At 36.1% G+C, this 21,239-nt stretch overlaps 1 protein-coding gene across 5 annotated transcripts in view; it reads right to left on the reverse strand.

Annotated features, from left to right (window-relative positions):
- CASK (calcium/calmodulin dependent serine protein kinase) overlaps positions 1-21,239 on the reverse strand; it is a 199,112-nt gene that overhangs the window by 48,682 nt on the left and 129,191 nt on the right. For 4 of the 5 annotated variants that reach the window (XM_034074363.1, XM_034074362.1, XM_034074365.1 and 1 more), the window contains exon 11: positions 12,882-13,003. In XM_034074363.1, the coding sequence (XP_033930254.1) occupies positions 12,882-13,003 (122 nt within the window). Of the gene's footprint in view, positions 1-364; positions 484-12,881; positions 13,004-21,239 lie in introns of those variants that run through there. The other variant, XM_031051393.2, reaches the window with a different exon arrangement.

Consider the following 21,239-nt stretch of genomic DNA (forward strand, 5'->3'; position numbering starts at 1 on the left):
TACAATAGCCCAACCTCCAAGAATTTCACTCAGCAATAAGCATAAAAATAACTGTAAATTTCTAATAATAATTAAAAATAACTGTAAAATGCCACAGCAATTGTAATAGTTAGAATTTCCAGACTTCTGAATATTTTGCTTCTCAGTCTCACTTCTCAGCACCAATTTGGCATTTGCTACACAGAAAGTCAGAAAAAGAGCTTGCTATAGAAAAGCTTAACAGTCACAACAGATATGTTAACAAAACCTAACAAACATTAATTGACATTAAAGCTAAATAATAGACTAAAACTACTTCTTAAAAAGACATATTTTGCTTAAGTTTTACATTCTAGAACACAAACAGTATGAAGAGAATACCCACAAGAAGTCAAGTTGTGTCACTATCTGTTGCCCAGCTTCGTAGGAGTTGTCTTCTATCTGTATAAAAGGAACTCGTTTCTTCTGATGTTTAAAAGCAGACAGCCCAAAGCCTAATCCACAATCAGGCAGGCGAGACAAAACAACAAACTCGTCTCTTCTGACTAGTTTTTCAGATGTGCAGAAATTCCTTTTTAACTGTTTCCTGTAAGAGGAGTCATAATACTGCCCAAACACAACCCCCATTCAATGTCACACTGAAAAATTTAGATGCATCACAACTAGGAGAAATTTAGCCTCACTGTCTGGTCAGATCTTGAATGCAATCAAAGATAGATCACACAGTGAAATCAGCAAATATTTTATCCAAAATCTGGAAGTTACTGTGATGCAAAAGAGAAACTTTTGTTAAAACAAGAGCTACTGAACTGCTAGAGCATAAAATCCCCTGATCTTTCAACACAAACACATGGTTTTTGAGGATTCCATTCTTATTCAGACAGATAGATATTGGGTTGCCAAACTCAAGTATTTAAATCTCCAAACTGAAACATCTAAATCATTGAAACATGTAATTATGTATTTGATTTTTGATTTCTGAACAATATAAATATGTACAATACAACGAGATTAGAGGACTGTTTTTCATCACTTTTAGGTTTTGTACCATCTAAAAATTCTTGGGTGGAGGTGTTGCCCCTTGCACAACAACATTTACTAACAAATAGGCTTGCTGCTCTGTTACCTTTCACAGCTCCCTATCATGGATCTCCGTTTACTCCAGAGGTTTCATGTGCTGCAAGTCTGAAAGAAATCCACGCTCTGCTGAATGAAATAATATTCACAAGCAGCAATATCAACGAAATGCTAAAATTAAAAAGCCAATTAGATAATAGACCACCTCATTCTTTTTTCCACAAATTCTGTTTCGTTTCTCCTTTTCTGTTTACAATATTGTAACCTTCCTATGGGTGCCTCTTTCCCTGGGATTCTACGCCTTTATCTCTGAAGGTAACAATTCCTACTGAAAAACATACTGAGTAACAAGGTCACAGTCAGCACGGACTTTATCTTCAACTTTGTTTAAAGACAGTTTGTTCATTTAAATCTCCTATTTTTCACTGTTAAGGTCTGTGTCTGAAGCTCACTGTTACCATTTTAGCATCAGTGACCTAATATTAATTTATAATGAATGCTATAATTCTACAGAACACATTGTAATCACATCTTGTATGAAAGTCCGAAACTTCTTTAACACTCTATTTTCTAGACTCTAAAGCATTACAGGTTTCAGTTCTCCACAGCTTCAAACTTCTTTATGCAATACACTTAGCAGTACGATCAACCTCTGCTTTCAAATTCCTTACACTGTGAAATGCTGTGCAATGAAACAGTGAACAAAGCTAACTCAATAGAAAGCTTCAGGAAGTAGTGAATCTGCTAAAATGAAGTCTCCCTGACACAGTATGCATAGAACTAGACAGTCTGAACCAGTACATTAATTCTGTCTGAACAGACAGTATTTGCTTCTGTCATACCACAGAACTGACAGCTGCCATCACTACAGCTTGTTAGTTCAGGCACTCAGACTTTCAGTAACCTTGACAGAGGTTACGTTAATTTGAAATACTCAATTTCTTTCTACGTGTTCCCATTCATGCAACGTACGAATTATGTTTTATGTAAAAAAAATTCTTACAGTAGCAAAGAGAACTCTGAACTTCACTTTATTTATGTGATAGAACTGAAATATGCATACTCTTGATTTTTAGAGGAACACTTATCTGTAAAATGTAGGCCAACTGTAACTTGCTTTTAAAAGTCATCTGCATTCTTACATATTCGCAATGTGTTACTTGCAGAATAGAGTTACACTTACTGCTACCTGTGCTAGAAATGAACCAGATTTTCTTATGTCTTTACCTAAAACAACAGGTAAGAAAAAATTATGCCAGGTAAAGTCAATCAATGCTATGGAATTTTAACTTCAAGCTGTTTCTTTTTTTTTTGGAACCATCCCACACTTGGGCTTCTTCACTTATTTTAAATCAAGAACTTAACTTTTGTGGGAAGAAGAGAAGAGAGGAAACTCACCTAAACCGAGCCAAATATTTTTCTCTGTGTATTAGCACAATTCCCTCTGCACATGATTGCAAACAATGTGACAACAAACACTGCCTGTCAGCTGTGGTCCTACTGAGTTGCCAGAGCAGCATCTCAGTAAAGCACAAATGATCAAGGTTCATACTACTGAGGATGAATATAAATTAAAGGACAGAAGGTGACAGATACATTATCTGTCTGACAAAGGTGGAACCCTGAAAAATCACAGTTGTCTTTTTAGAGGGAAAACACATCCCCCCAAACCCAAAGAAGTGCACAGCCGAAGAACTGTGTATGCATTGCCTTCACAATAATCCAAGGGGTAAAAAGAAACCCAGAAAGAAATCCTCCTCATTGTCTTCACAGGGTCTGTGTATTAGTAGCAATTTGTTTACTTGACAGTGTCCTTGCTCCTGCTGAGACAGTTAATTTTCTTCCTAGTAGCTGGTGCAGTGCTATGTTTTTGACTTTAGTCTGAGAACAATGCTGATAACACAACAATGTTTTAGTTGCTAAGTAGTGCTTACTCTAAATCAAGGACTTTTCAGTGTCTCAAGCTCTGCCATTGAGGAGCTGCATTAGAAGCCAGGTGGGAGCACAGCTAGGAAACCTAACCCAAATGAGCCAAAGGGGTATTCCATACCATAGTATGTCATGCTCAGTATAGAAATTGGGCAGAGTTGGTGGGGAGCTGCAACTGCTGCTAGACCATCGTCTGGGGCATTGGTCAATGGGTGGTGAGCAACTGTATTGTGCACCATTTGGGTTTCATTCCTCTTTCCTATTATTATTGTTATTATATTTTACTTTATTTCAATTATTAAACTATTCTTATCTCAACCTGCAGGTTTTACCTTTTTCTGATTCTCCTCCCCACCCCATCAGGAGGCAGGTAACGTGGTGGTGAAGTAAGTGAGCAGCTGCACGATACTTAGCTGCTGGGTGGTTAAACTGTGACAGACAGTTGGAAAGAAATCATACAGCCCTTTGCCAGTGTTGGCAACAGGCAAAGATGCCAAGTGGCATTACATATGTTACCACTCAATATTTTATCACCCAAATCTTGCATTGAAAGGTTAAGGTGTATTTTCATTTTGTTATGTAGCTAAATGTTGGGATATCTGTTGTATCTTTTCATCAAAAACTTCAAAAAGTGAAAATGTGCCCAAGTTTAAATTCTCTCAATAGGCTACAATCCTGTGGTGAAACTGCAGGCAGTTGTGAACTGTGGGGAAATCACACAAAGTTCAATCTGAAACTAAGACTACACAAATCTGTGCATCTCAATACTCTAAATCCACTGTGCTTACATGTGTGGGTGTAGCCATTTTTAACTAGTTCTTATACTGCTAGTTTGGACAAGCAGCAATTTCAGCTTTTAAAATGATAAAGGAAATATTTCTACTTCTGCATCATCCTTGGCACATTGCGTTTTACAGTCTTCAACAGAAAGTAAAACATTTTCACAGTGTTCTAAATCAATCTTAGACCTAATTTTATTTTTTTAAACTGATAAGAGTTAAAAGCAGATTCAAAGACACATGCTTATACTGGTTCAGACCTCATGGTCATGTGTCAAGATGTTCAGTAGTATCTCATTTGTTCGTTCTATTTCTTTGCAAGGGACTGACTTATAACCTTCAGCCTACATGAGCTATGAACAGATTTTAGCTCTATTGTAAAATGTATACCTTTTAAATAGAAACTACTGCATGCTATATATACACTTACCCTGTAAATTCAAATCCTTCACACTTTAGAGGTAAAAGTGCTAAGGACAATATTCTTACAGAACAAACTGCAGGGTGTGTGTGTTTTCCATAATCATCCTTTTAAATTGTGCCAAGAAGGGGATTCTTTTTTTTTTTTTAATTGCGTCATAGATGTATCAATAATGAACTATTACATTACTCCTCACAATCATACAGGACTTTACTTCCTTCTATTTCATTTCAGGCGTACTAAATACATCATCCATGTAAGGAATCCAGACTCCAGTATCTGACATTATATTTCACTATAAATTAGGACTCTAACCTAGTAATTTATTGCATATTTAAAGAAAAAGACCATATTAATAATCATAATAAAAATTCTATTGGCTGTAAGTGCTGCAGTTCTCAACAAGTGATAGCAGATGTTAAAAGACATGCCAGACAGTACATGTACATAGCTTGCCAAAGAGGAAGAGGTTGCAATTAAGAAAAATTCTAGATCATATGTGATACATGTAGGTAAACATATGTTCTCTCAAATTAGAAAGTGTGGTAAGCAAAGCCTGGCATTGAATAACCTTAAATGAATAGATGGTACACTTTAAAATCATAGTGACAAAAAAATTACTTAGATTTAAGTAGACTGGCCGTTTTCCTACCTCCCTAAAGGAGGTGAGAACTCTTCAGTTTCTGCTGCCATGAGCTGACTGCAGATATCCAGGATACCCTTCAGTTACCCATTACAGACTACAAGACATCTTCAGTATGCCATCTAATCTTTTTCTGTTTCAGGAACTCTGCCACAGCTCCCTGCAGCCAATTTTTCTTGGGGTGGGTGTATGGGTGCATGTGTCTGTGAACTTCATTCCTATATTGTAAACCAGATTTTTCTCCGTTCACATTGCAAAACCTTACTTCTTTTATCTTTCCAAAAGAAGTTAAAGACTAGAATGAGATAAAGGTACTGCTTTGCACATCGCAGTGCCAAGAAAATTAGCATAGCAACACAATAAATTCAGTGGTCACAATAAAAAAAAACCCCACTCTCATTCTGGAATGTAGCAGAAGCACTGCCTACTGGCACAGGCTTCAACTGTTATTTCACAAGGTTCTTTATCATATTTGTAATATCAAGGACACAATTTCTTTTTCTGCATCAGGTATGTAACTGAAGCTGACCTCAAGGAAACCAAGGCAAACCACCTTGGTTAAACCACCAAGCATCTGGTCATATAAAAGCAAGCATTAAAGACATTGAGGTGCTGGATCATGTCCAGAGAAGAGCAGCAAGGCTAGTGAAAGGTCTGGAGCACAAGTCTTATGAGAAGCAGCTGAGGTAACTGGAGTTGTTTAGCCTGGAGAAAAGAAGTTTGGGGAGACCTTATCACTCTCTACAGCCACATGAAAGGAGGTTGTAGTGAGGTGGGTGTCAGTCTCTTCTCCCAGGTAACAAGCAAGACAAGAGGAAATGGTTTCAAGTTGTGCCTGGAGAGGCTTAGATTGGATATTAGTTAAAATTTCTTCCCCATAAGAGTTGTCAAGCACTGGAACAGGCTGCTCAGAAAAGCAGTGGAGTCACCATCCTTGGAGATACTAAAAAGACATGTAGACGTGGTGCTTAGGGACATTGTTTAGTGGTGGAATTGGCAATGCTAGGTTGATGGTTGAATTTGATCTTAAAAGTCTTTTCCAACCTAAATGATTCCATAAGTCCCAGGGAAATCGAATCCCTCAACACAGGAAAGACTATAAAAAGAGCTATGTTACATGGACAACACCTTGATACACGCCACAGAATAACCTTTATTCTTCTCTTTCCCCACACTCTCCCCCCTTCAAATATGGACTAATGACCTGCAGCAGGAGCTACAGACTCAAGCCTGCTGTCAGTTGAACTAACTCTTCAGGGTTAGATCACCACCTTGAAGAAAAGGATGCTAATGACCACAAACATCATTCCAGGGGGATATAAAATCCATATAAAACTAATTAAGTCCACAGTGATTACAGAGGGTTGGCAAAAGCTTCTCACCTGCTTTGTGACATGAAGCATATCTGGCACCAGGAGTTGCTAATGTTGGCATTTCAGCCATTTTTGGTTTTCCCTATCCATGTAAATTTTTTGTAATGGTATACTGAGAATAAAAATATACCACAATGACCTCATTACTACAAAGAGCAGTCAACATGTAACAGCCAATTACTTGCGTAACTGGAAGTAAGAGGCAGTGAGGCCTGACCGACTTCAGAGAGAGAAGGATAGCTTACTGGGCTGTTACTATATTGCCTTGGGTATTTTAAGATAAACCAAGTGTAGACTAAAATATAATTCTGAAGAAAGCTCCCAGCACCAATGAAGCAAAATGTTATTCAAGACTTGCGGACTGTAGCCCAGGTGTTGTAGCATTTCTCACAGTAAGTCCCAAGCTCCTGGAGAAACATTAAATTTGAGAATCTGAAGTTTTGTAACAACCTTCCCACCCCACACAACCCCACCCCAAACAGGTAGCCCTTATGGTTAAAAAGGAAACTAACTTGAACTACACACAACATAAAAAAAAGTGAAGAAAATGTAGAAAGCCAAATATGAAAATGATTCTCTTTACCTCAAAACAATATCAACGAAGTTAATTAAATGTTCTGCAAGTGCCAGGAATACAGTTCTAGAGTACTTTGACAGATCAGGACCCAATAATATGAAAATACACTGTAATCAAGGGAATTTTTAATTCTACATGCTAAGATCTATGGATTTATGGTTTTGGAGTAAGATATGTTAGTGCACACAGACACACACTTGCACAGACATTCATAATGACACACCACTGACATAGGGAAGATGACATTAGGCCAAGAGGAACGGGCTGAATAGTACAATTCTCCTCTAAAGTACATACTTTATTAAGCTGAATTTCACCTCATGATTCACCACATCAGCTCTATGCTTATAAATATTCAGAAATGACAGAACATTAATTAGAAAGAAAATAGTCTAAGTGCGACAAAGCTACTATAACAGTGTCATGAAATCCAACCCAGAATTATGCATTGCTGGAAACTGGCGGATACACACATTCATCAAAAATTAAAATCAATATAAAAGTTACTGTTATTTCTTCTTTGTTTTAGTCTTAGGTTTAAGAGACCCAGTTGTATATCAGTGCTATATGAGATATAATAAAAACATGGAACGAAAATTATTTCTGCTCAGAAGCATAAATATAAGACAAATTCTGTATATAAATTCATAAGACAGAGAAACAGGAAAAACAAGAAAACAATGAGATGATGCTGACTAGCACAGTAATCTACATATCCCAGGAACACAGAAAATGAAATGCAAAGATATGAAGGAAGCTGAAAATGGAAGGTATTCTAGAAAATTACTATGAAACAATGTAGAAGGAATTCTAGAATAGCCTCTGCTTTTAGTGTTCTTGCAGATATGGCCTCCCAGAGAAATTACCTTTCAGAGAAAAAGCATACTGCACTGGTGATGATGATCTAGCCCACCTGCTGAAGGAATTCTTCAGACAGTTCTCCCTAAGGCTTGGTCATTGTTCCTTCTACACTACTTGGGAAAGGAGTTCCCATTGCAGTGTGAGACAGTCCCTCCCACTCCCTGGGGCTGAGCATGCTGCCTCTGCTGGACTGGGATAAAAGCCAGATTTGATTCCTCAAATAGCAAGGTGCTTTCCTGCCAACATAGCTTTTTTTTTTTTTTAAACAAATATTTTCCATTTGCTTTTGTCTTACAAACATATCTCTTACAGATAAATAAAAATAGGAAAACGAGGTTTCTTAAAAATAGGAAAGGAGTATTTCACATAAGCATAACATGTTCTGGGGGAGTTTAGCAAGACATGTAGTACACATACACTTTCTGAACTGTTTTTGTAAAAGAAACGCATTCATGTTTCACTAAAACATGTTCTGCTTATTCGTTTTAACATAATCAGTATTCAAGAGGGTATGGACCAATGTTCATCTGAAAAACTTGAACCATACCATGTGAGTCACATGGAAAGCCATTATTATTCAAATAAAAATATAGAAAAAAAAGATGACCCACTAAAATATTAAAGCTTTTTCTATAGAGTTGCTGGTTTTATTTCTTTTCTATATCATACGATTGATATTCCACCAGTCTATTTGTGATTTAAATGAAAAGAGAAGAAAACAAAAATGTCCTGAAAATAGAAATCAAAATGTCTCTTGTTTTTTTTTTATCAAAGTATATAAAAGAATTGTTAAATCAATACACTTTGTTCAGAAAAAAGCAAATGGGGAATAAGCGTTCAAAGAGTTTAAAAACATTTTCAAATAGAGAACTATAGTATCAGTGGTGGCTGAGTAACTGCAACTTTTACAAAAGATGTTCAAGTTTACTGTGCCAACATCCAGCATAGAGAGGGTAAACAGAACAAACCGAAATAAATCCAGTAGAAAGATTTAGCCAGCCATGTAAGAGGCTAAACTGAGATTCAGACAACATTGATTCTGGCAAAAGAGAAAATATGCTTCCTTAAAAGTCTGGACTTCAAGACCATATCTGTTTGGATGACTGAGTTCAAAAGAAATACTAAGGGAACTCTGAAGTGTGCATGGATGCATGTTCCATTTGAAACATTACCATTATCAGCAACCGGTAACAGACAAAAGTCTCTCTAAGAATCATTATAACTTAAATGCATACACTGTGAATATACATTAAACTCTAAAGGAAGGAAGTGGCTACACATGTAGATACAATACCTATAGCTACTCCAAAATTTATTTAATCACATTTAGTTAAAACCATACATGTGTAATGTGTTATGCCAGCAAGAGGTAAAATAAACTTTTAAGAAAGTTCATAATGCTCCTATCGTAGACATACTTTCAGAAATAACAACACTTACCTTCACGATTACATCTATGAAAGTAATATAACAAACTTCTTAAATTAACAGCCAAAAGATACCAGGCTAGAGAACTATCTGACTCAGGACAGACAGGCACAGACAAAGCCAGTGGCATAGGGAGGCCCCAGTCACACAAAAGCTGATATTGTTCTCCTGCTGAGTGAAAATCTCACTTGTAAACCGAACGACATCTGCATTCAGAATCACCCACAGAGAGTGTCCCTGAAGAGGTGACCAAACTACTTGACTCAAGAGGAGAATGATTTCTCTTGTCTCCTTCAGCGTAGGGAGCTGCATAAAACAGCAGCTTCTGGTTTTACTTTTTAGCAAACCTTGCTTCCTTTGATGCATTGTCAGAGATAAAACATAAACTGTAAAGATCTTCTCCATTAGGTATGGTCTTGAAGGCAGTATACTTTTCAAAACAAATAATTAAAGTAAAATCTTGTGTCATGATACAGAAAATAGCTGAACACAAATGCCTCCAGAATCAATAACCTCTTCACATTTATTTTCAACTTCTTTATCAGTACTGCTGACACAAGACAACACTGCCTCCAGGGTCTCTTTCATGACTGCCAATAAAAAAAGGAAAATCGCAATTCAAGCATTTGGTAAGACTTCTAAAATCTGTCAGTGGTAATTAAAGCTGCTTAACTACTGAAATTTAACTCTCTTTTTCCATAAAGTTATTTATATCCTTTACTTAACTTTATTACCTTCTTTATAATCTAAACAGGATACCAGAATGAAACCATGTATAAAGATTTACATAGTCATAAACCAGGACAGTTCTATGTCACAGACAGGAATGTCCTACAGTGTTCACCAAAATTTTGATCATGGCATTTCTAACAGAAATGAGAAAAAAAAATTATCCAACCCAAAATTACACTTTCATTTTATAAGAAACGTCAATTATTAAACGTTTATTTTTTTTGGTAGTTAATATTTTTAAATGGTTGTTTCCTGAAGGCCCTTTTATTTACTCTCCCCAGTAAACAAAATGATGTTTTTAGTCATGAATTGTGCAACTTTTGTACAGGAATAAAACACTGAAGGAATATAGGTGTTCTGTAAAATTATTTAACAAAAAAGAAACTAAAAAATTACAAAATCAACCCATTCAATAAGCCCACATCAGGATATGCTGGTGTATTGCAGGGTTTGGTCTGGAGTGAATATGAATTACTTGTAAGTAGTTGGCACCTTTCTCCCCCTTGTTTTGAAAAGCTTTGGCACCCAAGTAGTGTGGAAGAGAGTAATGAAATAGGTATCTAAACAGACATACATAAATGAATCAATTAAAAACAATTGATGGGATGACAGGACTGCTGCTTCTATGGCCTTCAAAGGCATCTCTGTTCTCATAACACAGAAGTTAATGAATTATTGAGAAAGAAGACTTTAATTTTGTGATAAAAAAAAAGTGGGTACAAAACATTGTACCTTAAAAAAAAAAACATGTGGGTAACCTGCACTCTTAACATAAAGGTAGACTTTTCCTTATTTTTTCCCCCTTCTTTCTGAAAAAGAGTTAGTTCAGAAGGAAAAGGAGGTATTTTCAGCCACAGGAGTGATCTACCATCATGTGCCTAGTCTAAAAATAAGGATAACTCTTGAGAAAGAGTAGGAACATGAGTACAAATTTAACTGTGGAAAAAGGCCAAGGAAAAGGAACAGTAGTTTTAATGCAAAAAGACAGCCACAACTTCAAAACAGATTAGAAAATTCCTACTTAGTGGTATATAATGCTTTACAGGTGACGTGTTTTGATGGCCTCATTAACCCCAAATACTCCAAGAGAGGTAAACAGTTTCCCTGACAGAACTTCATCCAAGTACAACTGATGATTTTTTCAGACCTCAAACAGAAACTGGAATAGTATCAATGCAATTCTATCATTTCCCTTTCACATAGTAGAACAAAACTGCATTTTGATAGCATTTTGTTCTCACAAATATATTATTATAGTGTGCATTTACATACATCCATTTCTGTCTAAGAGAATGACTATGACTTTTAAATACAAGAATGGCAAAATGATATTAATTCATTGCATTTTTTTCTTGTTTAAAAGGGTAGGGCAGACCATTACAGAAATAACAGATCATTACTGAAGTACTATGAACCAGACTGGTATTGTAAAGAACAGGAAAAAGTAAAAGCATTGCAGAAGCATGAGCTAATGTCTGGTAAACCTGTCATAGACCAAAATGCTTAAACAAAAGCCATCTGATTTATCAAAGCCCAAGAAGTTATATAACATAGAATCATAGTTTGGGTTGAAACGGACCTTCGAAGGTCATCTAGTCCAAACCCTTGTAATGAGCAGAGACATTTTCAACTATATCAGATTGTCTAGAGCCACATCCAGCCTGGTCTTGAATGTCTCCAGGGATGGCACATCCAACATCTCTCTGTACAACCTGGTCCAGCATTTTACTACCCTCACTGTGAATTTTTCTTTTCTCACATCCAGCCTGAATCTCCCCTCTTTTAGTTTAAAATTATCACCCCTCATCCTATCTCAACAGGCCCTGCTAAAAAGTCTCTCCCAGTCTTTCATATAGGTCCCTTTCAAGAACTGAAAGGCTTCAAATAAGGTCTCCCTGGAGTCTTCTCTTCTCCAGGCTGAACAACAACCCCAACTCTCTCACAGTCTTTCCTCATAGAAGAATGGTTAATAAATACCTAAAACCTTTCTGCATGAGTGACACAAGGTGTTTTCGTTCTCATTATTAGACTCACATTAATCTTTTCCTGTCCAGGTTTTTATTTCTCATTCATATTATCTGATCAACTTTCTATACTGCAGCTTGTGATATAAAAATACAGAGCAATGTAAGCATTTGGAACACAAGCTAGATGAATTGACTGGGGGCAAAAAAGAAAATATCAAATTTTAATGCAAATTGCAAGACGACTTGTTGAGATGCAATTCAGGAAAGTCATGAGCTCCTAATCCCTTCTTCCTGCATGCTTCATATAATTTTATCCCATGAGTGTTTAATGTAAAATGCATAAACAGTTATCAAGAACAAAAATTAGAATTGTAGAGTCTTGTGCCAAAGCAATGCACTCATCACTTAACAGCTAACTATCTATGACTCTTTGAGTCATAGAGCTACATTGTGGGGAAGCTCCACTAGAAAGCTTATGTTCTCATACAGGCCAGTTCAGAACCCTGCAGCTGGGTCCTCTTCGGAAAGAAGTGTGTGAGGATTTGAATCAGTTAAACTTGAAGGATATACAGAATTCAGGTAGCCCACTAATCACTACACAAAGTGTAAGAAGTGTACAAGTTATCTACTACATTTTAAAGAGTCTGGGCACCCGAGGAACTATGGCACCATTTACATTCGCACCATGCCCCTACAAAGCTGCATATAGGAACTAAAGCATTCACCAATTTTTCAGAAACTGAAGTTTCTACAACAATAATCGTCTATCTGCAGATGAGATAGCTGGGTGTCTTCCACTGGGTAAAAAGCATAGACATCTTGTTAGATTTGTGATATTCACTGTGGTATCCAAGCCGTTACATTTGGTAATAAAACAGCCATCATCTATATGGTCACATGAGCATTTTAGTTTTGATTCAGGAGTGCATTTTTGAAATGCATCTTCTGATTATGCTCATCACCCATTTTTGGTTTTCATTGTCCAGTGTTGGCAGAGCATATTTCCTCTCAAATTACACTAAATTATATAACTAATATAAAGCAAAAGCCCTCAAAATACACAATGAGCAACAGATACAGAAGCACATTCAAACTGCTTAGAACAGAAAACTTACATCTAGTAGCGTGTGAAGATGCTGATCCTGGAAAACACTGTGAAGAAAATCTAAGTCTTTTTCACTGCAGTCTGTAAGTGCATGAATTTCTTCCAGGCTATCCAGCACCTGTGAGACTGCTCCTATGGGGCAATAAACAGGAAAAAAGAAAGAATAAAAATCAATAAAGCAAAGACTCACGGTAAACTGAACTTTGGAAAGGGAAACTTTCACTTCATCTGGTATAACGAACAGGAACTTCAAAAAGCTGGAGTTTCTACAGGAAAACTCACTGAATAAACTTTACGCATATCAACAGTGCCTACATATAGTGCAATTATATACAAGAAATTATTTAATTGAAAAGAGGTTAAAGCCTGTTTTTATTAAGCTTACTTTGCTCTCTTTTACCATGGTTTCTAATGATGTCTTATTAAGTTACTTTGGTTATCTGCCTGTCCTCATCGTTCTCACCCCAACCTTCGCTTTTTTCACTTTTTGAACTGCTGGCCAACCTCAAATACATATTCCAAATCAGTAAAAACTTGAAAGAACCAACATTCTCACAAAATCTTTTAAAATCAGCATCTGGATAGAGGAGGGAAGAAAGAGCTCACTGCTCTGTCCTCCAGAGAAGGTAAAAAGGTCAGTAACATGAGCTCCGTTTTTTGTTCTGTTTGTTCTGCTTGCCTGGTTATCTCAGACTCAGCACTTGCTGCCTTTTGACCAGTGATTGTTTTGGGTCATAGAAAGGTGGGCATGATTTTTGTATGGTGTAAGGGTGAAAAGAGAAGCAAGAGATAGGGGGACAGAAAGGAGAAACAGGAGACATTATGGAAAATGGAAGTCCTTGAGGACAGTTGAATTCACAGCAGGGGAGGATACAGAAACACAACACGAATCCATAGTAAACCAGCCCATATGGGCTCCTTTTGGAAGAACTTGTTTTGAAAATCAGGTGGCTGCCACTTGTGTACATTAATAGAACAGTAACTTTGGCTTATCTAAGCACAGTCCTTGTCTTCGGTATTTCCACAGTGGTATAAACATCTGGAAAGGTGTTAGCATACCCAGTGTTCGTCTAAAATGGTGGTGTCTGATGGTGAATGTTTCTTCATACATAAATTCTTAATTCAGGATACTGAATTCTACACATTCTGTACTTCACTAATTTGACCTTAATATGCATATTTTGTTTATTTATTCATTGTCAGGACAGATAATATCTGAAAATTGAGATATTTTGTGAAATTCTATTCTTCACTACATGAACAATACTTACCAGCCTTCCTTAACACAACCCCTTTTATAATGTATTGCATTTTCCAATGCAATTTCAGATGCAACCTAAGCTTCTCTTAATCACACAAGGAAACAAATTTAATTATTTATCCGAAAACTTTGAAAAACTGGAATAAACATAACAAAATACACAAACCCTATATAAGGCTTGTGACCTCATGGCTGGATGAGTAAGTTACAAGTATTGAAACTTACATCACACTTAGTACAAGTCTCAACCTAGAAGTCTCCTCACCATTCTTTGTACACCCAGGCTAACAACTCCTGGCTTAGCAGCAAGAAGCCTTCTTAGTCCACTCCCACTGAGTGTGTCTGACTAGTTATTTCCAACTGATGTATTAGTTTAAGTTACAGTCTTTAAAGTGGTGGTTGGTCAGCAAATAAAACTAATGGTTTGTCTTACTGTAGTTGCTACACGAGTCAGGTACACTGAAGAAGACGAAAAAACTGCTCTGTCTTTGATAATGAATAAGTATACTCAGCTGAAAGAAACTGTCCACATTCTCCCGCCTTAGTCACAGCTTCCACACTGGGAAACACAGCAGGAAACCTGAGAAAATACAGGGGCTGAGAATCTGCTCGTTTAGCATGGAGACATAAGAGCTTAAAGGTAAAGAAGGAAAAAGCTACCTGAGGACTCAAAAGGGACTGTATTGAGTTTCTTTAAACATTTTCACTATGCCACTTAAAGGCTGATGAACTCAGGTTTTCAAGCCTGAAGGAAAGTGCCTGACTTTCCAGGATGCAGTTAGTGGAAGAAAATTCGTTACAATTCTCTTTCTGTTCTTGTCATGCTCAAGAGTTCAAATTACTTATTTTCTTTTCTAACACAACTTTGCTTCCTGGGTTCAAACCCTTTCAAAGTGAATTTGAAGTGTTTAAGGAAAACTCAGGATAACAGTTGGATATCTTAAGGCTATCTTAAGTCTCTAATACTGCTCAATGTTGCTCATAACCACCAAAACATGAGCCAAAACCAGAAGCAACGAGAAGTATGTTCAAAGTTGTTTCTATTGGTGTATTACTGTGAAACACTGAATGGACCATCACTATGCTCTGCACCATCACATTATCTATTTAACAATATTACTTTGGGAATTTTATTTTGTGGAATACTTTGGGCCTTTCAAAGAGAAATCAAAGTTACTATTTTTTTTCATATTTGCATCTCAACAACCTTTTGGATGTCTGGAAATTCCAAAACATTAATCTTTGCTAATTAAGTATTTTTTTCTCCTGTCCACTGATTGCACTGAATAGACAGCTGTAAAACAAAGTTTCCAAGAATATACTTAGTAAGTTTGATGTGAAGTTCTGACAGTGACTTTGCAAATCTCTCAGAATCACAGTTTTATCTTTCAATTTTTTAACCTAAAATCTTATGCTGTATCTACTGCCATGTCTTTCATGCTTTTACAAATAACATGAGCCTGCATGAGAAAATGGCACAGCAGCAATATACTCACAGTCTGTGATTATATAAAATAGCGACAGAACAATTCTACAGGCGTTTCTGTGAACACCTAAATTCTCTCTGTTACAGACATCTGGTTGAAAGCCTAGAAATGCTTTTCAGAAGAGTTTTAAATTCAGATAAAAGACTACACAAAATAAAACTAAGCAATCCTTGCACTACACCTGTCCCTAAAAAAACTCATACTCTATCACATTTAAGCTAAGTTTCTAACCTTTGGGGAAAGTGTAAAAACACTCAATATTTATAATTAAAGCTTGTATCATCTAGAAATAGGATTTAATGTCTTTCATCAATGCACCCATTTTAGCCTCAGCACAGATTATAAGAGAAGGGCTTAAATGAGCTATTATACAGCCATGCAATCTAAAAGCTCATACTGCTCATGGTCTGTAGCTGTTACAGACAGAATTCACAAATATAAAAATTAGAATGATGCATAAATATTAGGAATCCAGGCCCATAAAAGTTGACTAAATTGACTGGCTTTGTTTGTTTTAAGACTCTCTAAAGTAAACTGTGAGAAAATGCTGCTTACTGCCCAGAACTTTCAATCAGCTCCAACCACTAAAGTGACATGAATTTCACCCTACGCCTTAAGTTATTATAAAAATATATACACATATGATTGTGAAGAAAAGGTTGTAATTCCAGTGATACAGGCAGAAAACTTTTCTCCACAGTTAACAGTAACAAAATCAGCACAACACATTTCTGTGCGATCGTACTGTAAATGTATATATGTTCTCAGGGTGCAAATGAGCAGTGATACTCTGAGCCATGCACAGAACCTTGTCTTTCTTGTATTCCTGTAAGACTACCTAAGAAAGGATGGCTGCAACTATTGACAGTTTCCTGAGGGCTTTAAGTAAGTTTAAACCTATGTGTTCTCACTATAGTAAAAAAAAAAGTCAGAATGCTTATGACACTTAAGTCAGTACTGGTACATGATATGTTTTTATGGTTAGTGGAATGACTTTTTAATGTGATACCAAATTTCTTCTAAGAAGATGGAGATGAACTGAGTAGCTTTCTGCCTACTAAAGCAGTTCTATTATCTGTCAGTTTGACATATTTGTTTTAAAAGGCAGCAACTTGGGATTATTTCTTCACCTGGTACGTAGTCAAAGTTATCACAGTTATTTTCCTGTAGGTTCTGTTAACTCATTTATGGAGAGGACAATCCAGAAACAGTTCTATCTTAAAGCTGAATTCTAGTTCTCATACAGTGTTCTTAATACCTTCTGAGGTTGGTATGGACACTGGCTCATCAACGTGCAAGCAGATAAAGCTTTGGTAAAATAAAGTGTTGTTATTACATCCTAGCATCTAGCTATTCTAATCTGGATCAGGTGGTTTGGCTACAGAAACTGAATTTTAGAGGTCAGTAGGAGTTGCTTCCTTCTTTCCCACAAGAGAAAGAGAACAAATCCTTAAAATATTGTTCAAATAATTGCCTATATATCTACAACAGCAATATGTCTCCACAATAAAGCACCCCAAAGGGCTGCTTTTCCAAGGCTCAGCAAACCAGGCAGGTACAATTGACTTCCTCTCTCATGGAGCAGGTAGTATAGAGTTTTTTTTAAGACCAAGGACTACAAATGCCCATTTAATTCTTCATCAGTCATACAACTTCTGAGAAATCAAAACTTGTTACAGGAAGCCTGACCTCATTTAAATACAAAGCTATAAAACTGTGACCTTTTTGCAAGTCTCCTGCAATTAGTAATCCAGGAAATGACTCTGTAGAAGACCTTATGACAATCATTATAATAATAGTATATTTTTATTAAAGAAAGACTGATTATCTCTAAATCCCTTACATTTGAGGAACCGTATAAAATTTAGTTCCTGACACCAACCAGTCATTTTAAATCTGCTCATTCTTATGAACAACCTTAATTTGGATTGGCTTTTCAACTGTTCTTTATGTTGTATAAATAGGTAAGTAACTATGCCTCGTAGATTTACAGTGGTTTTTAAATGACTAACCAAATCTTAGCAGTTATTTGCAGTATCTCGATATATTGTAATCCAATCCTTACATCAGTCAAGCTAAAATCGACATAACCTGATTTTTCCCAGCTTCATCTCTTGGCTGCCTTCTTGTGCACAGCTGCTGTAAATGAAATTAAAAACCAAACCTGGCTCTCAAAGCACAGGCATTTCGGAAGGTAGGATTTACATTTCACTTTGTGAAGACATCTGAGGCTAGCACGTACAACAAGGACAGAAGAAAAAACGTCAGAAATGGTTACATTTTAGAGAAATAAAAAATTAAGATCACTAAATGAAGTAATTGGATACAATCTCATAATACCAAGCATGGGCATTATTATAAAGTGCAGTTATTTTTAGGAACAAAAGTATTTTATAAATATCGCAAGATTCTGATAGAGCACATCTGGTGAAGTGAGAATGAGGTAAGTTTCACCAGCTTTGTAACGTGAGATTCAAGGTTCACGGATTTAATTTTCATTTTTCATGTATGACAAAACAAAGATTCATTGCTTCTGCTTCAAGACCTCAGCAACTTACACCTTTAAATGACTATTTAGTGATAACTGTATAAATGAATGCTTCCAGTAGTTTTGTTTTGCTGGCATCTGACTATGATACCCTAAAAACACAAGACATAAATAGTTTACACAATTAGGTAATTAAACACTATGCCAAAATGATGTGGAAATGATGAAGAATCTGTCTGCTGAGGTTTGCAAATCACAATCCCATAAACATTTTAAACTGTTCACTTCAGGCCTGGCTTGCCTTAGTAGCAGTTGATAGGAGTCCACTTAAAAATGTGTAAGATAGAACAATACTACTGCATGTTGATTCTGTAAAGAATTTACTAAACATACACTGTTTCCATTAAGGGCAAGAAAAGAATCTTTTACAGAGGTGGGACCTTTACACTACTTGTGCTGATTAACTTCTTTGATTAAGAGAAAGCTGAGTACCAGATCCCTTCACTTTAAACCACATCTGCAAGGATCACTGGAGCTGAGATGCCTCCAACCTCACATAGTAATTTGTTACTCTTTGCTACATTCCAGAGCAACTATCTCTGTAAGGACAGATGACAGCCAAAGCATGAGTGTGCATTTCTATGTATGTATATGCCTATAATAGTTCAAAATAAGGTGGGAGACACATGCTTCACATATACAGTCATAGAATGGTTTGAGTTTTAAGGGACCTTAGAGATCCCCTAGTTCCAAGCCCCTGACATGGGCAGAGACACCTTTCACTAAAACAGGTGTCTCAAAGCCCCATCCAGCCTGGCCCTGAACATTTCCAGGGATGGGGCATCGCAACAGCTCTTGTGCACGGGCTCCGCTGGGGCAAACATTCTGAGACAGGGAAATAGGCGGATAAGGAACAACATCACGCACAGCCTGTAACATCAAAAGAATGAAACAAACAACAATCCATGACTTAGATCAGAAATGGATCATGAGCATATGTCATACTGCCCTGACCTAGAATGGAAGAACTTTTAGCTTATAAGTCTTAAAATTATGCAGGAAACCACCCAGCTTTTACAGCTTGTATTGAGACGCTGAATTTGTTTTCGAAATGGTTGTGGTTTGTATCAAAGGGTCTAGAATTTCACACCTTCTCCTCTGTCTAAATAGTCTATAGATAATAGAAGTGTTTGCATTTTCAATCTCTCATGAAGTGTGCAACTATTTTGCAGCAGAACCTCTTCCCTACATGTCAGTAACATTCCTTCATTAAGGAGACACATACAAGATAATTACATCAGGTGTATGCATATACAAAATGTATATGCATATATCATTTATCACATCAACACAGAATGGTCAAGAATGTTCATGCAAGAGGATAGCAAGAAAAGAATGAATGACTAATATTACAGTATATGTTCAGTGTTAGGAGAAAAAAGCCCATTAGTCCAGGAAAACATTTATTTTGGAACTAAAATGCAAACTCAAATCATTTTATCCTTTATTAATCTGATAAAAATTAAATTTTATTTCAGTTGTGTTGCAAGTATTAAAAACAAAAAACCCAGGTAATTTTAATACTGCCTCTAAACTAGAATCTTAGGAATTTCTTGGAAAACATATCACTCCTGGTTAATTATACTGTCAAAATTATAGAAAGATTTAGTAAAAAATGTACAGGCTTTTTTTCTTGAACAGGCAGTATTAAAACTGAAAATAGCAAAGAGAAGAAAGTTGATTTTTAAGCATGCAAAGACACAAACCATAACTGAATGATATGCCTTAAAGGAAAACAAAGGGATACCTACTTTCTGCTGCTAGAAGTCCTAGTAGGAAGGCAGCATTTGGACAAACAACAAACAGTATGAAGATTTCAGAACAAGCCATTTATAAAGCTGCAACCTAGCACACTATTTTAGCCACAAAATAGTACGAACAAAGTGACAAGGACCCCCCACCCCTTTTTTTAATATGGTTTCTATGTCTGAAGCAAATGGGACTTGCAGGCTGGGATGGGAGGAAAACAAACACTTGGCATTGGGAATGTAGCACATGTACACAGTGCTAGGTATCTATAATACTAGACTTTTTCCAAAATTGGTTAAACTATTTAAAAAAAACTCATGAACAAAAAAATGATTTCAAGTAAGTTTATCATAAAAGGTGAACTGAAAAACTAATTCAACATACTGTAAATGAAGCATAACATCATACTAATTTACTAATATTTATTAACTAGAATTTAGTAATACTATATTGAAGTTATTTTTACCAAAGTTTCAGTAAGAACCAATATGAGAATCATTTAGAAACACAACCACTTTATTACTGTTTTTAATTAATAATGACTTTCATATACTTAAAAGGTTTTGTATCTAAACATATCAGAACCAGAAGCTGTTAGCTGAAAAATTATAAAGATAATAATAGAATATTGGAAACACTCAAATTTATGATCTCAAACCTGTCAAACCTGTCAGTTATTCCTGTAATACTAAATAAGGAATTAATAACAGTAAATGATAAGGTAAATAATTTCCCTCCCTCCCCCAAAAAGTCATGCTTCAAAACATTACACAAGGTCCCTTGCAAATATTTACAAAATAATTCATAAGTTTTTCATAACAACAGGATTTCTTTTTCTTTCTTGTGTCAACGAAACTGATAGTTTTTAAGATATGGACTTATACTGCCCATTTCTCATGAAATCTAAATCCCATAAAACTATTAAGCACTCACTAACTTGTGCATTAAGCTAGTTTAATGTATATTAAAAAACTTGGCCAGACATTTGCTATTTGATCTCACTCTGAAATACTATTTGATTTAGCTTTTTCCCCATTGCCATTACTTTCAAATTTGAAAATCAAGATCTCATACTGCTAAAATTTTCTCATTCAATACAACAGTAGAACAAATTAAAAGAATGAAAATTTCAATTTACAGCAATCCTGAGACAAAATATCAAAACGCATTTGTAAAAACGCCACATGAAATTTATGCCTTGCAGTTGTGAAAACAAGCTAGAAACACTGATGTACGCTTAAAGCGCCTGCTCACTGGGCAATGCAAAGGCATTGCTTCCATGTTTGTCACCTTTATTGTTACCATAGAGCTCAGAAATCACAG

The sequence above is a fragment of the Melopsittacus undulatus genome, chromosome 2, assembly GCF_012275295.1.
Source record: "Melopsittacus undulatus isolate bMelUnd1 chromosome 2, bMelUnd1.mat.Z, whole genome shotgun sequence".
Lineage (NCBI taxonomy): Eukaryota > Metazoa > Chordata > Aves > Psittaciformes > Psittaculidae > Melopsittacus > Melopsittacus undulatus.